The sequence below is a fragment of the Triturus cristatus genome, chromosome 3_1, assembly GCF_964204655.1.
Source record: "Triturus cristatus chromosome 3_1, aTriCri1.1, whole genome shotgun sequence".
In the NCBI taxonomy this organism is placed as follows: Eukaryota; Metazoa; Chordata; class Amphibia; order Caudata; family Salamandridae; genus Triturus; species Triturus cristatus.
The window spans coordinates 479781728-479802215 of NC_140583.1; the positions used below are offsets into that span (position 1 = coordinate 479781728).

Consider the following 20488-nt stretch of genomic DNA (forward strand, 5'->3'; position numbering starts at 1 on the left):
GGTTTTGGCTCCACAGATAATCCTGGGGCCAGAGTTTGGGTGCAGTCGCCTAGGAATCCCCCTGAACAAGCAGAGGTCATTGCCACCGGTCAAGACAATACCATTTTAGTTATGAGACCAGGGAAAGATAGCTGGGAAGCAGTCCCGGCTGACAAATGTTACTTACGAGAATGAATAATGCCTGTATTTGATTCTCTTTCAGATCATTCTTTGGACTGTTGCTGCAGGATGTGTCGGCGTTGGACTATTTTTGGGTTGGTACGACGAGAGAGAAGGGATCCCATCAACCCGGGATGAGTTGAGAACCCGAGTGTCGCGTTCCTTCGCTGCGTGGGATTCGTCGTCGAACTTTTGGACTTTATTAGCGAAACGGGTGACTAAAGCCCCTCATTTCTGTTTGACACCGATGAGATCAGTGAACGACATTTTGGCGACTTGTTTGGTTGCTGTCCCTGCTTCGTTGGAGACTTTGGCTCATATTTTCAATATATCGAATGCTCGCCCCAATGTTCTTCTGGGCGATTTTGCTACCCATGAGTATTGCCCCTTGTGTACTGAACTGTCAGACCCGATACCCCCCCATCCAGTCCCAAATAGTTACCTATAATATCACACAGGGTGATTTGTGTTTTTTCCTTACGTGTAATCCTAGTGCAATTTCTGAATGTCTGCGTTTAAAATTGAAAGGTACCACTTCATTCACCGCTCATGAACGAACTTTGTGCCTTCAAAGGACACCGAAAACATGTACTTCTGTTCAGAATAACATGACTTGCAAGAGTTTGGTAGTTACCCCCAGTCATTATCGCACGATGTTACTACCTGCCGGATGGCTTTTCTAATGTGGTAATACTTCCTGGCCATATGTCCCCGCAAATATTTCTGGAGGCCCTTGTGCCATTACTAGATTGAGTCTGTTGATGTTCTCATCACATCCGAATGCCAACTCTCGTGTGATTCGAGATACAGTGAGGTTACAGGAGGACTGTGACTCATCTTTGCATTTATATTCTAAGTCTGAATACCTTAGCCTGGCTATTTCAATTATTGGTGTTCCTGCTTTGGCTGTTTATAATGCCAAATCTATTGAGAAAATGGCCTGCTGGATGGTGAAATCCATTAATCATACTTCTACAGTCCTGTCTGACATGCTATTAGACGCCCAGGGTGAACGCAGAGCTATCTTGCAAAATCGAGCGGCCATTGATTATCTTTTGCTTAAACATGGACACGATTGTTCTGATTTTGAGGGTCTTTGTTGTTTTAACTTGTCTGATCATACACAATCCATTCAAGCTCATATTGATAAGCTACATGACTTGACAGAAGAAGTTAGAAAACACACTGACCAGGACTGGTTTGACTGGCTCTTTAATTGGTTACCTGATTTGTATATGTTACGTCAAATATTAGGAGGTATTCTAATTACTATCGCCATTTTGATTTCTATCTGTTGCTTTATTCAGTGTATTCCTTCACTACTTCAATTCTGCACACCTGGTACTAGACATAGATCAGTTAGTTTTGTTTCATATTATTCTTCCACAGATGTTAGTTCTGTTTAATTAATGTATAATAGACTGAAGTCAAGGGTGAAATGTACTGCTCGATTTTCTCGGCCTTCTTGTGTTGAAGGGTGATTAAGGTGACTTCAGTCTCTTACCATCCAAGTCTAAAGGGTTAGAGTAGTGAATGGAGGCTATTTACTAGGCACTCAACATGATCCTGTGCTCTTCTCCATAGATCAGGGCTTGTACACATAGCCTAGGGGATAGATTCGTTAGTATTAGGGATAACCTGTCTTGTAGTGAGGGTATTTCATGGAGCTGTGCTGAATTCAGGCCTGGTAGGCCTCAAACGGGAGAGACTCCATCTTTCTTTCTGCTCCGGCAGCTTGGGATGCTTCTAGGTCAAATGTAATGTTTTAGTTATGAGGTGTTATTCGCTTGGAGAGAACCGGTTCAGGCCGGCCCTTATCGAAGGATTGTATTTTTCTTCATGCCGAAGACACTACATCAGGCCGGCCGGCTGGGAACGTGTCCTTGGTACGGGGAGGTACAAGAATTTGGTGGGCGGCAGGTTACGGGCCGGAATTTTCCATGAGGAAATGCACCTCTATATTAGTGAAAGTCCAAGGCAGATACTGGCACTTGCTTCAGTCCGTAGGCGGCATCTAGCCGTTAGCAGTAAAGCTACTACTTATTCCAGGGAAGACAGACGCCATCTTGAAGGCGGAGAAAAACCGAGAGACAGATACTCTCCTAGCAGAGTAGCCAGAGAGGAGAGAGTAGCCGATAAGGAAGAGGTCCCAGTGACTCGGAGAAGGGTGACTTCCAGGCGAGCCGAGGCACAGACGAGAAGGGAACCTAGATGACCACGGAGTGCAGGCTACACACTACTAAGGTGATGTCGACCCTTTCTTATTAGAGTGTACAACTTAACCTTTCACTTTTCTTTGTAGGTTATGTGTTATATTGCAATGTTATGTGATTGCGTATGTAATGAGTAATAAAGTACCCAGTTTGTAGTGAACCAACATGTGCTGCGTGTTCTTGTATGAGAGGGTAGCCTATTCTTCTAGTAAGCCTGCTCAGGTAAGTGGTAACTGAATAAGGGAGAGAGGAGCCCCTCGAACCAGAGAACAGGCCGTGCTCGAACTGGCAGTTCTTGTGTGATCTGATAAATAGTGAGACTGATTCCCTTGTTGTATGTTATGGTGATCATAGGATGAACTTGTGCTGAGGCTGCCGTTTGGGTAGGAAGTCCTGGATCCGTCTGGGATCGTGAGGCTGAGGCTGCCGTCTGGGTAGGAAGTCCTGGGTCCGTCTGGGATCGCGAGGCTGAGGCTGCCGTCTGGGTAGGAAGTCCTGGGTCCGTCTGGGATCGCGAGGCTGAGGCTGCCGTCTGGGTAGGAAGTCCTGGGTCCGTCTGGGATCGCGAGGCTGAGGCTGCCGTCTGGGTAGGAAGTCCTGGATCCGTGTGGGATCGCGAGGCTGAGGCTGCCGTCTGGGTAGGAAGTCCTGGATCCGTATGGGATCGCGAGGCTGAGGCTGCCGTCTGGGTAGGAAGTCCTGGATCCGTATGGGATCGCGAGGCTGAGGCTGCCGTCTGGGTAGGAAGTCCTGGATCCGTATGGGATCGCGAGGCTGAGGCTGCCGTCTGGGTAGGAAGTCCTGGATCCGTATGGGATCGCGAGGCTGAGGCTGCCGTCTGAGTAGGAAGTCCTGGATCCGTATGGGATCGCGAGGCCGCCACTTGTGTCTGAGACTGCCGTCTGGGTAGAGAGGTCTGGATTCGTATGGGATCGCGAGGCCGCCGATTATAGGTCTTGATATATATATAGTAGGAATTCCCTGTCCTTAGGTGGTATATACATGTGGTTACTTATTGTGAATAGGCCCTAGGGAGAGGGTAACGTTCTGGCTGGGTTAGAGAGGCTCTGATGAGCGGGTTCCATCTGATCCGAAAACCCAAGCAGAACAGTGGCATATATACTAGAAAATGGTGCAGCAAGCTGCCTTATTAGGAAAGTGCAAGAATGCGTCATATTTACAGCAATACAACATAAAAGCGGCAATGCAGGCACCCTTGCACCATGGTCAAAAGGTGTCTCCGTTGTAGGGATAATTGGTTTTGTGAAGGAAGAGATTAGCTTCCTGCACAAAAACAGTCACTGATGCTGTTTTCCTCCTTCGATATGTGCTGCAGAATGCAGCACACATGGTAAGATCAAATTATGAGGAAAAATAAAGGCATTTGTCCTCGTTGCGCCACTTTAACGTCTCCCCTTTTGAGGCGTTGAAATCTGGCGCATTCCCAGGTTTACAAAACCTTGTAAATTTGGGAATGCATCAGAATCCATGGGTGTTGCGTGGGAACACCCACATCAACACACATGGAACACCCCTTTCACCCAGAGTGATGCGTAAAAGGGAGCCATATTTACAAGGCCATGAACAGTCACGCAGGGTGGCTTTGTGTGGCCTTGTAAATACGGCCCAGCATTGTGAGCCACTGGAGTGTCAAAAAAAGTGATGCTCCTGTGGTGCAGACACCTTTCAAATATGTTCCTCTATATTTAAATCTGTTACAGTAGTATTAACAGCAAAACCTACTTAAATGCACATGAGCCTAGCCTTAGACTATGTCAACCACCACACTTGGCTAGCCACTGGCACTGCAACTCACGGCCATAGAAATCAATAGAGACGTTGAGACACAGAGGGAAACATATAAATTAAAGTAAATAACATTTAAAATAAAATGTCATTTAAATTACTTTTATTTTTATTGTTAAATAGTTTTTTTAATTAAAAAATGTCTACATTTTATTGTTTAATATACATATAAACTGTAAATGACATATATATTTTCTAAACTAAATCACAAATAAAATAATACATAATTTACATCCAAGATTGCAACACACTCAAAACAAATGATTCTTTTCGGGGTGAGGTCAGGAACGTTTATCATGTTAATTAATTGTATTTAAATATTAATAAAATTAAAAACATTTAGTAATATATTACGTTTTAGTGTAAGTGTGTTGTCTATTGTTACCGTTGTAGTCCTTTCTGAATAGGAGTTAGGTAAATACATTTTAAATATATATTTCTTTTTACATTATATTCATTTTTGATTTATGTTAAAATACTACTACTTTCTATAGGGAGATCTCTGCCCTCGTGGCAGAGACCTCAACAAACAGGTGGAAATTACTAATAATTAACTTTACTCTCATAAATTTTATTCTAGGATTTTACAACCCCTCACTTAAGGGCGTGGATATTCATAAGTCTACATCTCGGTGTAAATCTATGGATCGCATGGAAATGATGATTCAGTCCATATGGACATTTACACCCAGGTGTAGATGCATTACACCGACTCTTGCCAGCTCCAGGATCGTTTATAATCGAGATTTTTATCGTTATCCGACCATCATTGTCCCATTTGCACCAGACTCGCAAAGCTCATCACTAAATATCTTATCTGCTGAGCTGATTTTAAGTATCCTCTAATACACAACGTACCTAACTCTGAAGATTTTATCATTTTATAAAAAGATATCCCAATAAGAGAAGCCTCGTCCTCTCATACTTATATCAGATAACCAAGTTGGTCTAATCAACAGTAGATCCATCCTATTAAACGAGGAACCACCCAATAGTACAAGTTCCTCTGTGGCTTCCCATCTCTTATAAATCCGTGAACAACTTCTCCTTATTAAAACACAAATTTGTTGTGGCTACTCCTGACGAAGGCACCATGTGCCGAAACGCGCGTCGTGAAGAAATTCCACTTTGCCACTATTTACATTATAATATGTTGATTTATATCATTGAAAAATTTATTTTATTTAATTTTATATAATGTGTATATTAAACCATGTATTTTATCATATGTGACTTTACATGCTTTTTGTATTAAATTTGTGAATTTTATTACGTGTTTACTTTACTCATTTCTGTACTTTATCAGTCTGAACTGATAGTCTTAAATATTGCCTGGGAATTATACTTTCCATTGTGTAGATGTAGGTCTACGCACATACTTGTGAATAGGGACCATAGTTTTACCTTTGCCATATTAGGGAATAGCATAAATATACACAGAGTAGTTAAATTAGAAAGTCACCATAACTGATTGTTTTTTTATTAAACTCACATGGAAAATAAAGCAGCTACTAATAACATTTAACGGAAAATAAGATGAGGGAGGACTGGTGAGCATCCAAAATTACAGTAGTGACCTTCCGGTCCAGTAAATTAATTTTCAACCACAATGTAATCTCTTGAATCTTCTTTAATACATTTATCTCAGATTCATGAAAAGTCTAATAGATTCATATTTTGAAAATGAACCAGATTTAGAATGAGGAGATACTGATCTATAGAGCAACTCCTTCAAACCCAGCTAAAACCTGGGGCCTCTGACGCTTCCAATACTGGAGATGAAGCACATGGTAGAATCCTGATCTCCGGCCTGTGTTTGCATACCTTCCACTCAATTTATGAATTCATTCACCTTACTTAATTCAAACAACACGAGCTGGGAAAGGTTTTAACATCCTGTGAAATGCACGCAAGAGGGTTGATTAACCATCTTTGCCTGACTGTGGAAATGAGGGCATAATGATAGTTCAAGGAGGAATCTAAGTGAGTTAACATACTCTCCCCAACATCACAGTCTTTCTCACGTCCTGCACAAACATTAATTCTGCATTCTTGGGTAGTCAGCGGCAAACAGGGTACATCTATGAAGCAGTTCGTCTGTCGCATTGTAAGGCATGAGTTTCAATAGTGCAATGGAAATGTGAGTGACGTCTACCTATTCTCATATACATATACACTGACTCTCGTTCTATAGCGCCAAAAGGACAGCAAGGAATTACACTATGGCTCTCGATCTGATTTCCCGAGGAAGGTACTTATGTAGCCGTGTCTCTGTAACTCGGTTACAAGTGACAAAACACAAATACATTCCCAAAGATGGTCTAACCCTGTCTATAGAGCCCTTCTTGTACTTTATCCAATACCCAGCCTCACACATCAGGTGAGTTAACCACAGCATATGTGATACTAGTGGCAAGTAAAATGGAGCCACGGCTAAAACTTACCTTGGCTGAATGAAATCAATTAGATGACTGAAGGAAAACTAGACGCATTTCTGACAATTTCCTTTTACTGGGTTTCCATAACAACGCCTCTTTGTTTACAGCACCTTTCTTGCGCTTTCATTGCTATGCCCACTTAAACAGATGGCTTCCTATTCCAGTCTTAAATCACGTTCATAAATAGGCGTGATTTGCAGTTTTAAACCCACATTGCTTTGCTGTGGGTAGAAATACAGCTTTGACAAAAATAAAATATTTACATTTTCACCATAGGAAAAGGGGAAATCGGCTGCCAGTAAACTTTCATTTCAAAAGTGTGAAAGAAGCAAGTGTGAGGAGACGTGCTGGAGCTGGCCGAAGAAAAGAGGAGAAACAGTGACTAATCCAGGCGTAGCTGGGATTTATGTGGCTGGTGTTACGCTCCTACAAAAGGTGACCAGGGAATTCCTATGGCACAGAAGTGGCTGTTATTCGGTTTCATGCACACACCCAAACACCTTTCTTTCTACACATAAAAGTACATTAAACTTTCTGGTTTAGCACTTATGGAGCCAGTGTGTGCACGATCACACAGCGCCCTACCTTGCCTTGGCCTTTCATTAGCACTATGTTGGAAATGACAGAGGCCTGGGAGCCGCTGGACACGTTCATCAGCTGGGCGGTGCTTAGGGATCTCAACGGCCTTGAAACGCCCTACAATAGGAAAAGAAGCGTCATCAGAAGCACTGAAGATGTATTTTGGATTGCTGATAATCTCTTTCTAATTTTAGAATTACAGCTACCCTTTCCGCATGGTTTGTGTTTTCTGAACCATTTCCTTAAGTTCTTCTGAAACCTAACCATTTCAAGAAATTTCATTTCCGTTTACATTAAAATAAACAATTTTCCACTTACAAGGAAATATGCTGAAGCAAAGGTGGGTTACATTTTTTTTATAAGAATCAGAAAACTTCGTCTTTCATGAACTTGGCCGAAGTTTCCTGACTGTGACCGACTGACCATGAGACATAGTATAAAGTACTTTCAAGTTCCCTTTGATGATTTCCTTCTACAGCTAGGGCATCTTGTGAGAGGAAGTAGACAAAATAAACTCTATATCAAAGTGATTCAACCTGGTGGAGCAAAGCGAGAACAATCATTGCAGCCATGTTAAGGAGTTCAACTACCTCGAAGGGTTGGTTTAATCAGATGGTTAGTGCCATGCAAGAGAGCTTCCAGAATCCGCTACCATACCTGGCTGAACTTTGCAAAGAGTTTCATTCCCAAATACACTACACCTGACCCCCATTAGGTGATTCTAAGTGCACAGGGTTAATGCCTAATAAATGGTTTCGTTAGTGACCGCTCTTCATGGTACACATGCTAGTACTAAAAGTTTGGTTCAGCAGTACTAAAACATGATCTCTTGTCGCACTTACCTGCACACCACCTAAAGGGTAGTCCAGTTGCTGAGACAGTGACTTCCTGGAGCTGAAAAGGCACTGACGTTGCCTGTCTTTCCCCACTGATGCCCTCTTTGTCACAGAAGGGTCAATCTCTCCAATCCAATATGGCTTGACACCTGAGATGAGAAATTACTATAAAATATCCAGAATGATATCCCAAACAGTATTGCTCTACATATTTAATTGTATCAGAAGACATAGTTTCACGACTGAAGAGTCTTATAAATCCTTCATCAAAAAGGATGCATATAAGAGGAGGCAGAACGTGGCTAAGAACACAACAATTACATGTCGCGGCTGCCGCTGGCAGGAAGAAGTTACAAAAAACCATGCTGGCAAGTACAAAAGACAAAATGTTGAGTAAAACAATGAATTTTAAAAAATAAATTGTATTCAGTATTCCTGCTTCCATGCCCAGAAGCAAAGTTGTTTGTGGTTCAAGGGGCCACATTAGAGAAGCTCTGCTGTTCAAAAAATGATGTGTAATGATATGGCTAGAGCATGTATTCATTCTTGCCCGAGCATGGATAGTTCTACTGCTGACTAAGGGGTCGGAAGGGCTCTGAATCGGATTCGGCTTTGCCTAAACAGATCCGGAGCCCTTGTTCCCAACTGAATAGTCCACTGTTCTGAAAGACCAAGTACGATGTCTGGAAACCCTAAGCGCAGACCGAAGGCATTCGGAGAGCTACAGCCTTCCAGATCTGATTCGTACAGCTCTATGGACTAGGTTTTCCGGGCGAGCAAGTATGATGAATGATTCGGACAGCCTTTCCAATTCGGTTTGCCTGCAACAAAAAGGCTACCGGAATCGGTATTTGGGGGCACGTAGCTGGCCTTCCTCCACCCAGGGCCATCCGAATCATGCCTATGGGGGTACCCAGGGGTCCCTTCTTCCCAACCATGCACAGTGTGGCAGGCACCAAGGGGTGTCCGTCACAGGGTGCATGATTATCCCTAACCACCCCTTTTGACAATACGAGCCTGTGTTCGCGTTCAGAACACAGGCTCCCATTGAAGCCAATGGGAGCCCAACCGAACCGTATCTGGATGCATTCAAATGCATCATACTCATTCGGTCAGACTCGCCCAATCCAAGTCGTCCGGAAAGCATTTCGGGCCCGAGACGTTCAGTATGCTTTCCGAACGAGATCAGACTCAGGCCCTAAATGGGGGCTCACTACAAACTGCTCTTTGAATAATGCAACAGACCCTCAAGATGATTTATAATGTCAATCCCTGTTGTTCTTTGTAAGTGGCATTCCTCATGTTTTAGGAAAAGTTATACTTTCTGTACATTTTCCCTTCAACATACCCTAGGGAACATCTAAATCCCAAGAGGAACACGATTGTCTGGGCTACTAAATGAAGTTAAAATTGCTCCGCCCCAAATATTGTCATCTGAAAGTACGGTGTGGCAAGTTGGTATGTATAAAGTAAATGAAAATTGCAGCAGAGAAGATGGCCAACTTGATTCCCTTTACAGCAAGTTGATGCCCTTTAGAGGTTCTTAAATACATCTTTCACAGATGGTCACCGGGGCACCCCATGTTTTCCAAATGCCAGCCCTTCACGCTAGATAGCTAAAGTAATTGTTAACTGAAATGTTTAATTTTCTTAAATAAACATTTATTTTGTGAAAAACAGTATCCTCATATTAATCCCAGCCCCCTGATATAACTCTGCAAAAAAAAATTTCATATATTTTTATTTTTGGATGATTAAGGAAGTAATTTAGCTTGGGTAGACATTGCTGATCCTGGGCGTATTTTGAGGACAACATTTTTAAAAATGGCGGATGTGTTGCACTGATGATGTAATATTTCAGGAACCATGAGACCTATATACTTCATTTTCCTGTCAAAACATAATTTTTGGTGATCAAGTAGTCCTATAGGGACAGAAAATAACTCCAAAACAGTACAAAATCCAAAAGACCTTTGGATTTTGTATTGTTTTGTAACTATTCTTTGGGGAACAAATCTATTGTGGTCTTTAAATTTCCCTGAGACCCTCCTGTTTGAATCTGTTTTAGTTTTCTAGTACAGAAAATAATTCCTCAGAGACATATATAGAAATGAACCAAATAATAATTGTTTTTAATCCCTTTATGTATACACCACACAATGTGTATGATCTGAATATGAAAATAAAATAATGTTTATCACTCCTGTTAAGACACATTTTCATGGTTCACGTTATATATTTGTTTCAGCAGTTGCTCATGGTACATTTGCAGAATGCTGAACATCAGAGAAGAGCATACCAACAGGGACATCTTTTTGAGGCACAGGTTTTGCACGTACATGTACGTATAAGTTCTGTGGGTAGAGGCTTTTGAAATTTTGTATGTTTTAGCACCCCATAAATATCTTCGCAACAAAATTCACACGGATCTTTCTCTACATATGCATGATCCAAAACGTTTACACATCATCTGATCAAGCAGAATGGTCTTTTATTGTGTCCACGCACAGAGTATGACGTCAGTGGAAGGTCACTCAGCGGGACTGATCTCTTGAACTCAGTGTACCCAAGGACGTCAAAGGTGTGACAGTCAGAACTCGTTTTCCAAACACACACAAGGTATTTTTCTACGTCTTTAAAGTTACATTCTTCTTCCGTCTCACCAAATCCTTTTAGGAACTTCAAAGATTCAGCAGTTAAAGCTCCAAGCTTTGTTCCAATTTTGCTCAGTGTCATTATGCGTAAGAATATGTGCCTTAATAAGAACACTGGGCATCTCTGGGTCAAGTTTCTTGTACAGAATATGAAGCTGGATTAGGTGTCTTTTCTCACCTGTTCCATTGTGTATCCATAACTCTGAAAATGCTTGACTTATGAACATTGCAACAAATCTAAGGAGCACAATAATAATATCTGTGCCACTTGACAATACGACTCGATTGGAACCATTCCGAACAGCCCACTCAACATGTGGCACAACACAAAGGTCAGCTTCCTCCAATTTGCTGTCAAGCTCCTGAACAATATGGTCCATACCTTTTGAATATATCTCTGCAGGCACCAACTCCTCATTGACAATCAGTCCACTTGCAATATTTGGACATTCAGGGGCCTATTAGGATGGCGGGCGGTGGCACCGCAGCGGTGCTGGCATTGCGGAAAAATGCATTTTACCGCCCGCGATCAGCAGACCTCACACCCGCCATATTAGTATGGCCAAACATAGCCCATTTCCCGTCCACCACGGTGTGACGCGACCCGCCATCAAAGTGCGCCCACCACCGCGGCAGTGTGAGTCAATGAAGACTCACCGTCGTGCGGAATGACGTCCGCCCCGCTCCACAAATTAGGATGCCCCAAACAAGCAGTTGCACCGCAGCAAAGAAACTGCTCAAACAGAGACGGCGGAAGCTCGAGAGCGGAGCGCGAAACCAGAGTCCCAGTCCACACCACCCAGAGACGACCGCAATGGACCCAGCCCTACACGCTTTTCCGGTGCTGTACCTGATATATCACCAGCAATTCATGGACCGCCACGGACGCTTCCTCAGATACGCAATTACACAACCACAACACACAACTCATGGGCTGATACAGGGTCCAAATCCACATCAGACACCCTGGTGGGGACAGGGACACATCCACAAGTGCACCCACACATGACCCACCTGCCACCAAGTCCCCCCTCCGCATCCAGGACACACATTTTCTGCGATCATGCAGCAATGTCCCGGTCACGTCACCGCAGCAGTAAAGACAAGGGAATACATGCGCACAATGCAGAAGGCAGGGCCAGTGCCAGGCATGGGCAGGGCACAAAGAGCACAGGGCCACACCTCCTCCCTCCACACACTAGCCCCACCTGCAAGCACATGCCATGTGCCCCTACCGTGCACCCCCCTGCACAAAAACAAGCCAGGTGAATCCACACCCTGCACCACACACAAACGACCAGGGAGACAGCCACAGCAGAAGTGGCTGCAGAGGAACACACAGCACAGAAGTACAGGGCCAGGGCGACACACACACCACAACAACACCACACTCATGGCAAAAAAAATGAATACAAGCACTAAATGAACACACACATACAAGGAACAAACATCCTACTGGACACACAGCCTGCCAAGTCACACAGACATACCCCATACTGACACACAGACACATACACACACCACATGCCACCAGCAATGGAGCACAAGAAATAGGAAAGCCAAAGTGAGGTGCACACAAATGGAAGGCCATGGAGACAACCAACAAGCATGTGTACATCACATGCAAGACAAGAAACACAGAACAACACCCTCAGCCCATCAAAGCACACATGGCTGGCACAGTGAGTGAAGTCAAACCATAGACACCTCAGTGCAACAACCCAGGGAGACAGCAAGGCAACCCATGTATAGGCACAAGGATGAAAGGAAGGCCCTGAAGTCAAACTGTGAACAGCCACACATATATATATACAACTACTTCACAGGAGTACGCCAGCAGCACAACACACAGGGCCCATTGACACACTCCATGACTGTCAAACACTAGTAGGAATCTACACACATACCCCCCCACCCCCATCCCCACACCAGCAGCATACAACACCAGTGCCAAACACACTGAAGGGTGGCAATATTTGCCAGTCAATACATAGATAAACAATCGCACACCCTGGGGGTAGCCACACACATCACACACACACAGGGATGCCAGAACAAATGTCTGCACAAAATCAACAAACAAATACATAACCCAACAGAAACACACACAGAACTACAACAAGACCACACATGACCTCTGCAGCTTAACTGTGGAAAGGCAATGGGAGCACAGACACAACAGGAGTGCACAACCTCATCAGTCTGGAACAATGCACAGACAACATACCACAACACAGACAAAAAGTGCACCATCACAGAAAAACACAGCCACATCAAACAAACAACCGATGCACAGGCAGAAAAATCACATTGCAAACACAACAGGACATCAGGGGGTGCACACCAGGCAATGACAAGGCAACATACGCCCACAGCACTGCATGCACAACAAGCAGTGTGTGCACACCAAGCATACCAGCCCCACACATATATGAGTGACATAACATTAACCCACACACGACCAATCAGCATAGCACAAAGACAACATCACACCCAGGAAGTAAGCAGTACCACAACTAACAAACATACATTCAACAAAACACCAACAGATGCACAAGTCTGGGACAGAAAGGTGGAAACAACTTGACCAGAGGACTGGGCAGCACAAACAGTTGAAGTGCATATGAGCAACCATGACTGCCAGACAGCACAAGAACATCACATATAATCTATTGGGGAAATGTCCTGAGTGACACATTGCTCCTGGCCGAAGAACTGCACCACCAAGCACAGTGTCACACATGAAGCGACGGGGAGGCACACACACGTAAACCAAGGGGACAGCTGACATCAAAGTGAAGTGTTCTGCATGTCAGTAGGGGACATGGCAGGAGTGTACCATATACAAATAGAGGGAGTGCAGATTCACAATGGGTAGGCATCTGAAGCACAGATAGGGGATGGTAAAACACCACACAACATGCCATACCGGGGGCAAAAAGGCACCATGTGACAGCAATGCATGAGAAAAAACAACCACAATGGCAGTGTGGAGCAGCAGGTCTGCACAGTCCCCACAAACAGTATCAAGACACATGGATGATCAACAAAATACAACACTGACTTGCCAGTCACACACTCTGCATACTCACAATTGACAAAAACAACAAGTAGGAGTCAGCCAGAACTGCAAGGACACACCAACACACTGCACAGTGCACAACATACAAATCACACATGTGTATACAACCACATCCACAGGGCTGAACAATCAAAACAACAGGCAACCAACTCCTGGGTGACACATGTGTGTAGTTGACAATGCAGGGGCACACACACATCCACACTCCAGACAAAGTCACCCCCTTCACACTGCACACATCTTAACCACCCAAGAGCACACATTGAAAGTAAGCCATGGGACTAGGATGACTGGCCATCACAAGATGACCACAAACATACACTACTGGGCACACATAAAGGAAGAATACACATACATGATGACCCTGGGCTGCCTGCCTGCAATCCTGTAGATAGAATCCCACTCTGTGCTGGCAGTGCCCCCCAACCTGACATGTGTACAGTATAGCCAACATGAACAAATTAAGAAAATGACAACTGCTTTCTATTTAAAATTGACATCATTGCCCGCACAAGTATCAGGGTCAGGAAGAACTGAAGTCCCTGTCACCACTGTAAAAAATAGAGTAAGTGAGCCAAGACATTGGCTATGTTGAAGTGGCACACAGAGCATGTGGCACAGTAAACCACATACACACAGTAAAATACCTTTATTCAGTAAGGTCACTGACAAAACAGACAACAGGAGCAACTGTCTTTATTAACATAATGCACAGATAGGCACCAAGAGCAGAGAAGAGCAAGGCACAAACTGCTAAGTATGTCCATGAGAAACTGCACAGGCAACGGGCACACAGCAGTGAATGACAAGGCCAGTGGGCAAGGCAAAGTGCAGAATATGTCAATGAGAACCTGCACAGGTAAGGGGCACACAGCAGTGAATGACAATGCCAGTGGGCAGGGCAAAGTGCAGAGTATGTCCATGAGAAGCTGCACAGGTAAGGGCAAAACAGCTAGGCCAGTGGCCAGTGGCCAGTTCTGGATGCAGAGTATGTCTATGAGAAGCTGCACAGGTAAGGGCAAAACAGCAAGGCCAGTGGCCAGTTCAGGGAGCAGGGTATGTCCATGAGAAGCTGCACAAGCAAGGGCAAAACAGCAAGGCCAGTGGCCAGTTCAGGGTGCAGAGTATGTCCATGAAAAGCTGCACAGGCAAGGGCAAAACAGCAAGGCCAGTGGCCAGTTCAGGGTGCAGAGTATGTCAATGAGAGGCTGCACAGGCAAGGGCAAAACAGCAATACCAGTGGCCAGTTCAGGGTGCAGAGTATGTGCATGAGAAGCTGCACAGGGAATAGTTGAACACAGCAAAGAGCTACAAGGCCAGTGGACAAAACGAAGTGCAGAGTATGTCCATGAGAAGCTGCAAAGGGAATGTGTGCGACTGTACCTTTCCATGGTCAGCAACGCAGTCAGGGGGCAACAATGTGCAGTACAGGCCCACCTGTGTGAGAGACAGGTGTGTGAGGGTGACTGCCACTCAGACTTGGCTGTCAGGCGGACTGGGAGCTGGCTGTGTGTCGGTGACTGTCGGAGCACTTTACCGGGGAGAGAGTGGCCCAGCTGAGGAAGAGCTATCAGTGGCATGGCAAGCCGGAGGGCTGCTTGAACCAGGTGGTGTAGTGGCACGTGGAGGCGGAGTCATGCAGATGTGAGACACAGTGTGGCTGGGAGATTGTGGAGGGATGCCTTTCCACTTCTTGGGGATCCTAACTGGCTTCCCTGTATTGGTATCAATTAGAAGTGGTGTGGACACAACAGGCACACTCACCACCAAAGCTGCATCAGGTGCAGACGCTGGCACTCCCTCTGGGGATGTGCTCGATCCAGCGGAACGCTTTGCCTGGCTTCGCCTTTGCCCCTCCATCACCTGTTTACTAGGTGTTACCCCTTTAGTGCCCTCCTTCCCCTGCTTCAGTGGGCTTGGAATGGGAGTCGAGGTCGTGGGTGAATCTGCCTTGGAGCCCTTCCTAGGTGTACCCTTGGCATGCACCACCTTCTCGGTGGCCACAGCAACTGTGTGCTTCTCTTTGCAAGATGCTTTGGGCACAGGAGAGTCCTTGGTTGGGGATGCGTCTGAGGCATGAGAGCCTGAAGCCTGCTTCTTTGCATTTTGGCCCCTGGTGTCGCCTGACGGCTTTTGTCTTTGCGCTCTGGGGTGGCTTTGGACTTCTGTGGGGATGGAGTCTGCGCCCGGGACCACTTGGGTTGTTGCTGCTGTATGCTTCGTGTGCTGTATCTTGACTTTGAGGTCTGTGGAGCGTGGTCACTATCGTCAGACGTGGCCAATGCCAGGGGGGTGGACAAAGGGACCGGAGCTGGACTGTGAGTATGTGCCTGTTGAAGGGCTGCCATCACTGTGGAGGACAAAGACTGGACAGTCCGGTGCAGCCCACCCACGTCTGAATGTATGCCCTCCATGAAAGCAACCACCTGTGCCAATTTTTTGTCGTGGTCAATGAAGGCATTGGGGAGAGCTGTCTGCCCTACAAACAGCTGGCGCAAAAGGTCCACAGACTCAGCACTGATGGCAGCAGGGGGGAGAGGGGAAGGGGCAGCGGTGCACGGGGTGAAGGACACTCTTCCACTCTTACTGGGGTGAACATGGGCAGCACCAGAGGAAGTGGCTGGGAGGGTGGGCACTGGCCGCTGTGTGGTGGAAGATGATGCAGAGTCCCCGTTCCCTGTGCTCGCCAACATGGATGCATCACCGCTGGCATCAGATGATGTGGAACTTTGCTTCTCAGGCTGGGATTCCTCCAGCAGACTCCTGTCCCCCTCTGAGGCGCTGGTGACATCTGTGTCACTGAGCTCCTGTGCAGCTGTTGTGCTTGTTTCACCCTCACTGGTGTCCGTCTCCTGTCCCTCCGTGACCACAGGAGATGCTGCATGAGAGAGAGAGAGATGTAGGGTCAGTTCAGTGGCAGCAACATAACAAAAATATGCAAGCAAAGCATCACAAAACATGACTAAATCTACATGTTGCACACCACCCTGTGCAATCACATTGTGCTAACTCACTATATTGACTCAAACAGTGCGTGGAAACTGGAAATTCAGGCATGAGTGAGCCATGTGATGACCACACAGCACAACACCCTGCTAGTGGCTCCGTTCAACCAGACACACAAATAGATCTGAGCCCACCTAGGGCCATGATGGGGGCACACTACTTGTTGCCACTGACAGATCTGGATGAAGCAGGAGTGGACAACACAGACACAGACTACAACATGACATTCCACAATGGCCAAGAGTCCATGCCACCCACCATGTTGTACTTTGGGGCACAACGACTGGTGCACATTGGTGTCAGATGTCTAAGCCCCCCAAATCTGAGTGCAGGCAATGGACGCATTGATGAAGGCACACTCAGATCGGGCACACTGCCGTTCCCTCCCATGGGATTCCCCAGACTACCCCAATGCAGACGATACCTGAAAACCACTACTCAGAATGCAATGGGAATGCACAGTACTCAAATTACCTTAGTAAGTACAGGTAGGGCAAATGCATAACACCTGCACCCAGCCCAGCAGCCACTTAAAGCCACTGCATCACACTACCAACATCACATAGGCCAGCGCTGGCACAGGCTTTGTACACATGCAACCACTCCCAGTCAAAGTCACCCTTCCCAGAATGCTCACCCCTGGCTTGCTGCTGATGCTCCTTCAAATGTGCATCCAGCTCAGGCTGTGTCACGGCCAAGATGCGGCCCATGAGTGGTGTCATGCTGCGCCGTGCCAACCGCCCAGTGCGAGGAAGCAGCCCCAAGGTCATCTCTGCCACGTTCTTTGTCAGCCGGCTGATGTCGTCCCACTTCTTGTGGCAGTGGGTGCGCCGTCGGTTTAAGACACCCAGAGCCCGCACCTCGGATGCAATGGCCCTCCACACGGCCTTACGCTGGTGTACCTTGAGCTGCAGGCATGGGAGACAAGAGGGGGAAATGATCAGTGACACAGTGTTATGTACCTACATCTCTCAGTACAGTAGCATGATACAAACTCATCCAAAATCCACAGATATGTCTAACAGAGACAAGAATACATCTCACATGGTACATCTGCATGGGGAAAGCTGATGTAAATGCATGCAGGTGTGAGGGGGAACACAGTCCCTGCACATCTCACACACTTGCAGGATGCCAGCACTGAAACCCCTGTGTAGCGTGCCCACATCTCCAGTCCCTTTTTAGGTTGAGCAAGACATACATCACATATCAACATGTGTATGGGGGTAGACTCACTGTGTCATGGATGTCACATTGAGGGACATGATCTCACAAATCCAAAATCCTTTTCACAAGGCCGGTCGTGTGCAATCTACAGTGCTGAGATGGCCCATAGCTGGAGTGCAATGAGAAAAGACTGATGTAATACTCTTTAAGTGAAGTGATGTGTCCTTGTCTTTTTGGGCAGGGACTGTGCAGGCCAGCTGGGCTCACACTGAGATGGACAACAGGGGCACACACAGCCATTCAGCCAAGCAATCACTGTCCGGACTCCTGCAAGAACAACTTGCTGCGTCACTGTATGGCTGACAACACAACACAGGTCACTCAAACATACATGTGCAGGCAGGGAAACCTGTGGCATAGGGTACACACACCTTCCCCCTGGAGACAGCATTTTAGGCAGTGCATGACACAACCCCAAACTCTCAGGCACATGCTGCATCAGTCCAACTACATGTGTGCCCCCCCTGCGCTCCCCCCCACTGTTGAGTACTTACCATGACATTTGGGGCACCATATAGCCTTGGGTACTGTGTGAGCACCTCGTCCACCAGGACCTCCAGCTCCTCGCTTGTAAAGGGACTGGCACGGATCTTCTCAGTCCTTGCCATCACTGTGGACATGAGACAGCAGCGGCAGAATTGGGTGATGAGGGGTCTCTGGCAGCAGACCCTGGAGGCAGCAGCAGGTCAGAGTTCCCTGGCAGCAGTCCCTTGAGGCAGCAGCAGGTGAGGGGTCTCTGGCAGCAGTCCCTGGGGGCAGCAGCAGGTGAGGGGTCCCTAGCAGAAGTCTCTGGAGGCAGCAGAAGGTGAGGGGTCTCTGGCAGCAGTCCCTGGAGGCAGCAGCAGGTGAGGGGTCTCTGGCAGCAGTCCCTGTGGGCAGCAGCAGGTGAGGGGTCCCTGGCAGCAGTACGTAGAGGCAGCAGCAGGTGAGGGGTCCCTGGCAGCAGTCCCTGGAGGCAGCAGCAGGTGAGGGGTCTCTGGCAGCAGTCCCTGGAGGCAGCAGCAGATGAGGAGTCTCTGGCAGCAGACTCTAGGAGCAGTGGAAATGTGAGGCTCCCTCCCACACATATATAGCCCCCTGGGGTTGTTTGAAAGGTGCCAAGCTGCAGCAATTGGTGTTCCAGGTCTGCCTTTTTCAAATGCATCCTACCGTGATTTTCAAAATTGCATCATGCCACAGCAATTAAGGGTTCCATTGGCTGTAAGGGCACACACCGCAGGGGCCAGGCGGGCGCTACTGCAATGGTGCATCTTTCAATTACATCCAATGACCGGCTCCACGGTGCCGGAGCACGCCTACTGCGATTTTCAAAATTGCATCATGCCACCGCAATTAAGGTTCCCATTGGTTGTGAGGGCATGCTCCATGGCGGTGACACACCGCTGGGTCCTGGCGGTAGCTACCGCGATTTGGGTGACGGGGCATGCCAACCACCATTTGGGCTTGTCTCCATGGCTATCACTACCGCACTTGTGTATTGGGGATTGCTGGTGACACACCACTGGGGCCAGGCGGTAGCTACCGCGATTTGGGTGGCAGGGCGTGCCAACTGCCATTTGGGCATTTCTCCATGGCTACCACTACCGCACTTGTGTATTGGGGATTGCTGGTGACACACCGCTGGGGGCAAGGCGGTAGCTCCCGCTATTTGGGTGCCATACATTCACATGAGGCACCGCGATTTGGATGGCGGGGCATGCCAACTGCCATTTGGGCATGTCTTAATGGCTATCACTACCACACTTGTGTATTGGGGATTGCTGGTGTCACACCCTGGGGCCAGGTGGTAGCTACCGTGATTTGCGTGCCATACAATCCCAATTGCCATCTGGCAAACAACAACAATGCACAGTGGCCACATGGTCAATGGCACATCATTGTGCACACAATGCCAATGTTCCATTTACTCCACTGGTGACTACACATGCCATGTTTGTGTATGTGATTTCGTAGATTGGCATGTACTCCCTCACATGTCACTTATGATATTGATGGTCCTGTACACAGGACAGTGTTGTTATGGACTGTACAATGTGTACACATGTAAATGTGTTGAGGTGCAGTGACAATCACAGCAATGTTTGTCTCAATGATAGATGTTCTTTTTTGCATGTCCTCTTATGTCTGATCACAATCGCCATTTCTGCTCAGACTGTGGTCATTGTGTGCCAGGTTCAAATGACGCATGAAGGTGTGTCAGGTAAAGCAGTTGGTATGAAAAAGTGGGGTTGAATTTGTTACACGTATGCTGGATGCTATACTCCCAGGCGTGTCCATGGTAAATGTGGCCATATCCCTAAGTGCATTCACATTGACCAAGGTGGTGTTTGAGGTACTTGCTTTGTGTAAGTTGACAAGTGTGCCATTGTGTAGCTGAAGGTGTCCCTACATGTAAACTGGTCTGTAACTCAATTTTGATGACAGTCATTGTTGGCGTTGTGTCATACAGAACGTGAGAAGCTGTGCCCATCTCATGATGTATTGCATT

General features: G+C 46.6%; 1 protein-coding gene across 1 annotated transcript in view; it reads right to left on the reverse strand.

The window, feature by feature from the left end:
• IL16 (interleukin 16) overlaps window positions 1-20488 on the reverse strand; it is a 482340-nt gene that overhangs the window by 315826 nt on the left and 146026 nt on the right. The window contains exons 4-5 of the mRNA XM_085644300.1: window positions 8038-8180; window positions 7202-7312 (exon numbers count right to left, since the gene is read on the reverse strand). Coding sequence (XP_085500426.1) covers window positions 7202-7312; window positions 8038-8180 — 254 coding nt within the window. The remainder of the gene's footprint in view (window positions 1-7201; window positions 7313-8037; window positions 8181-20488) is intronic.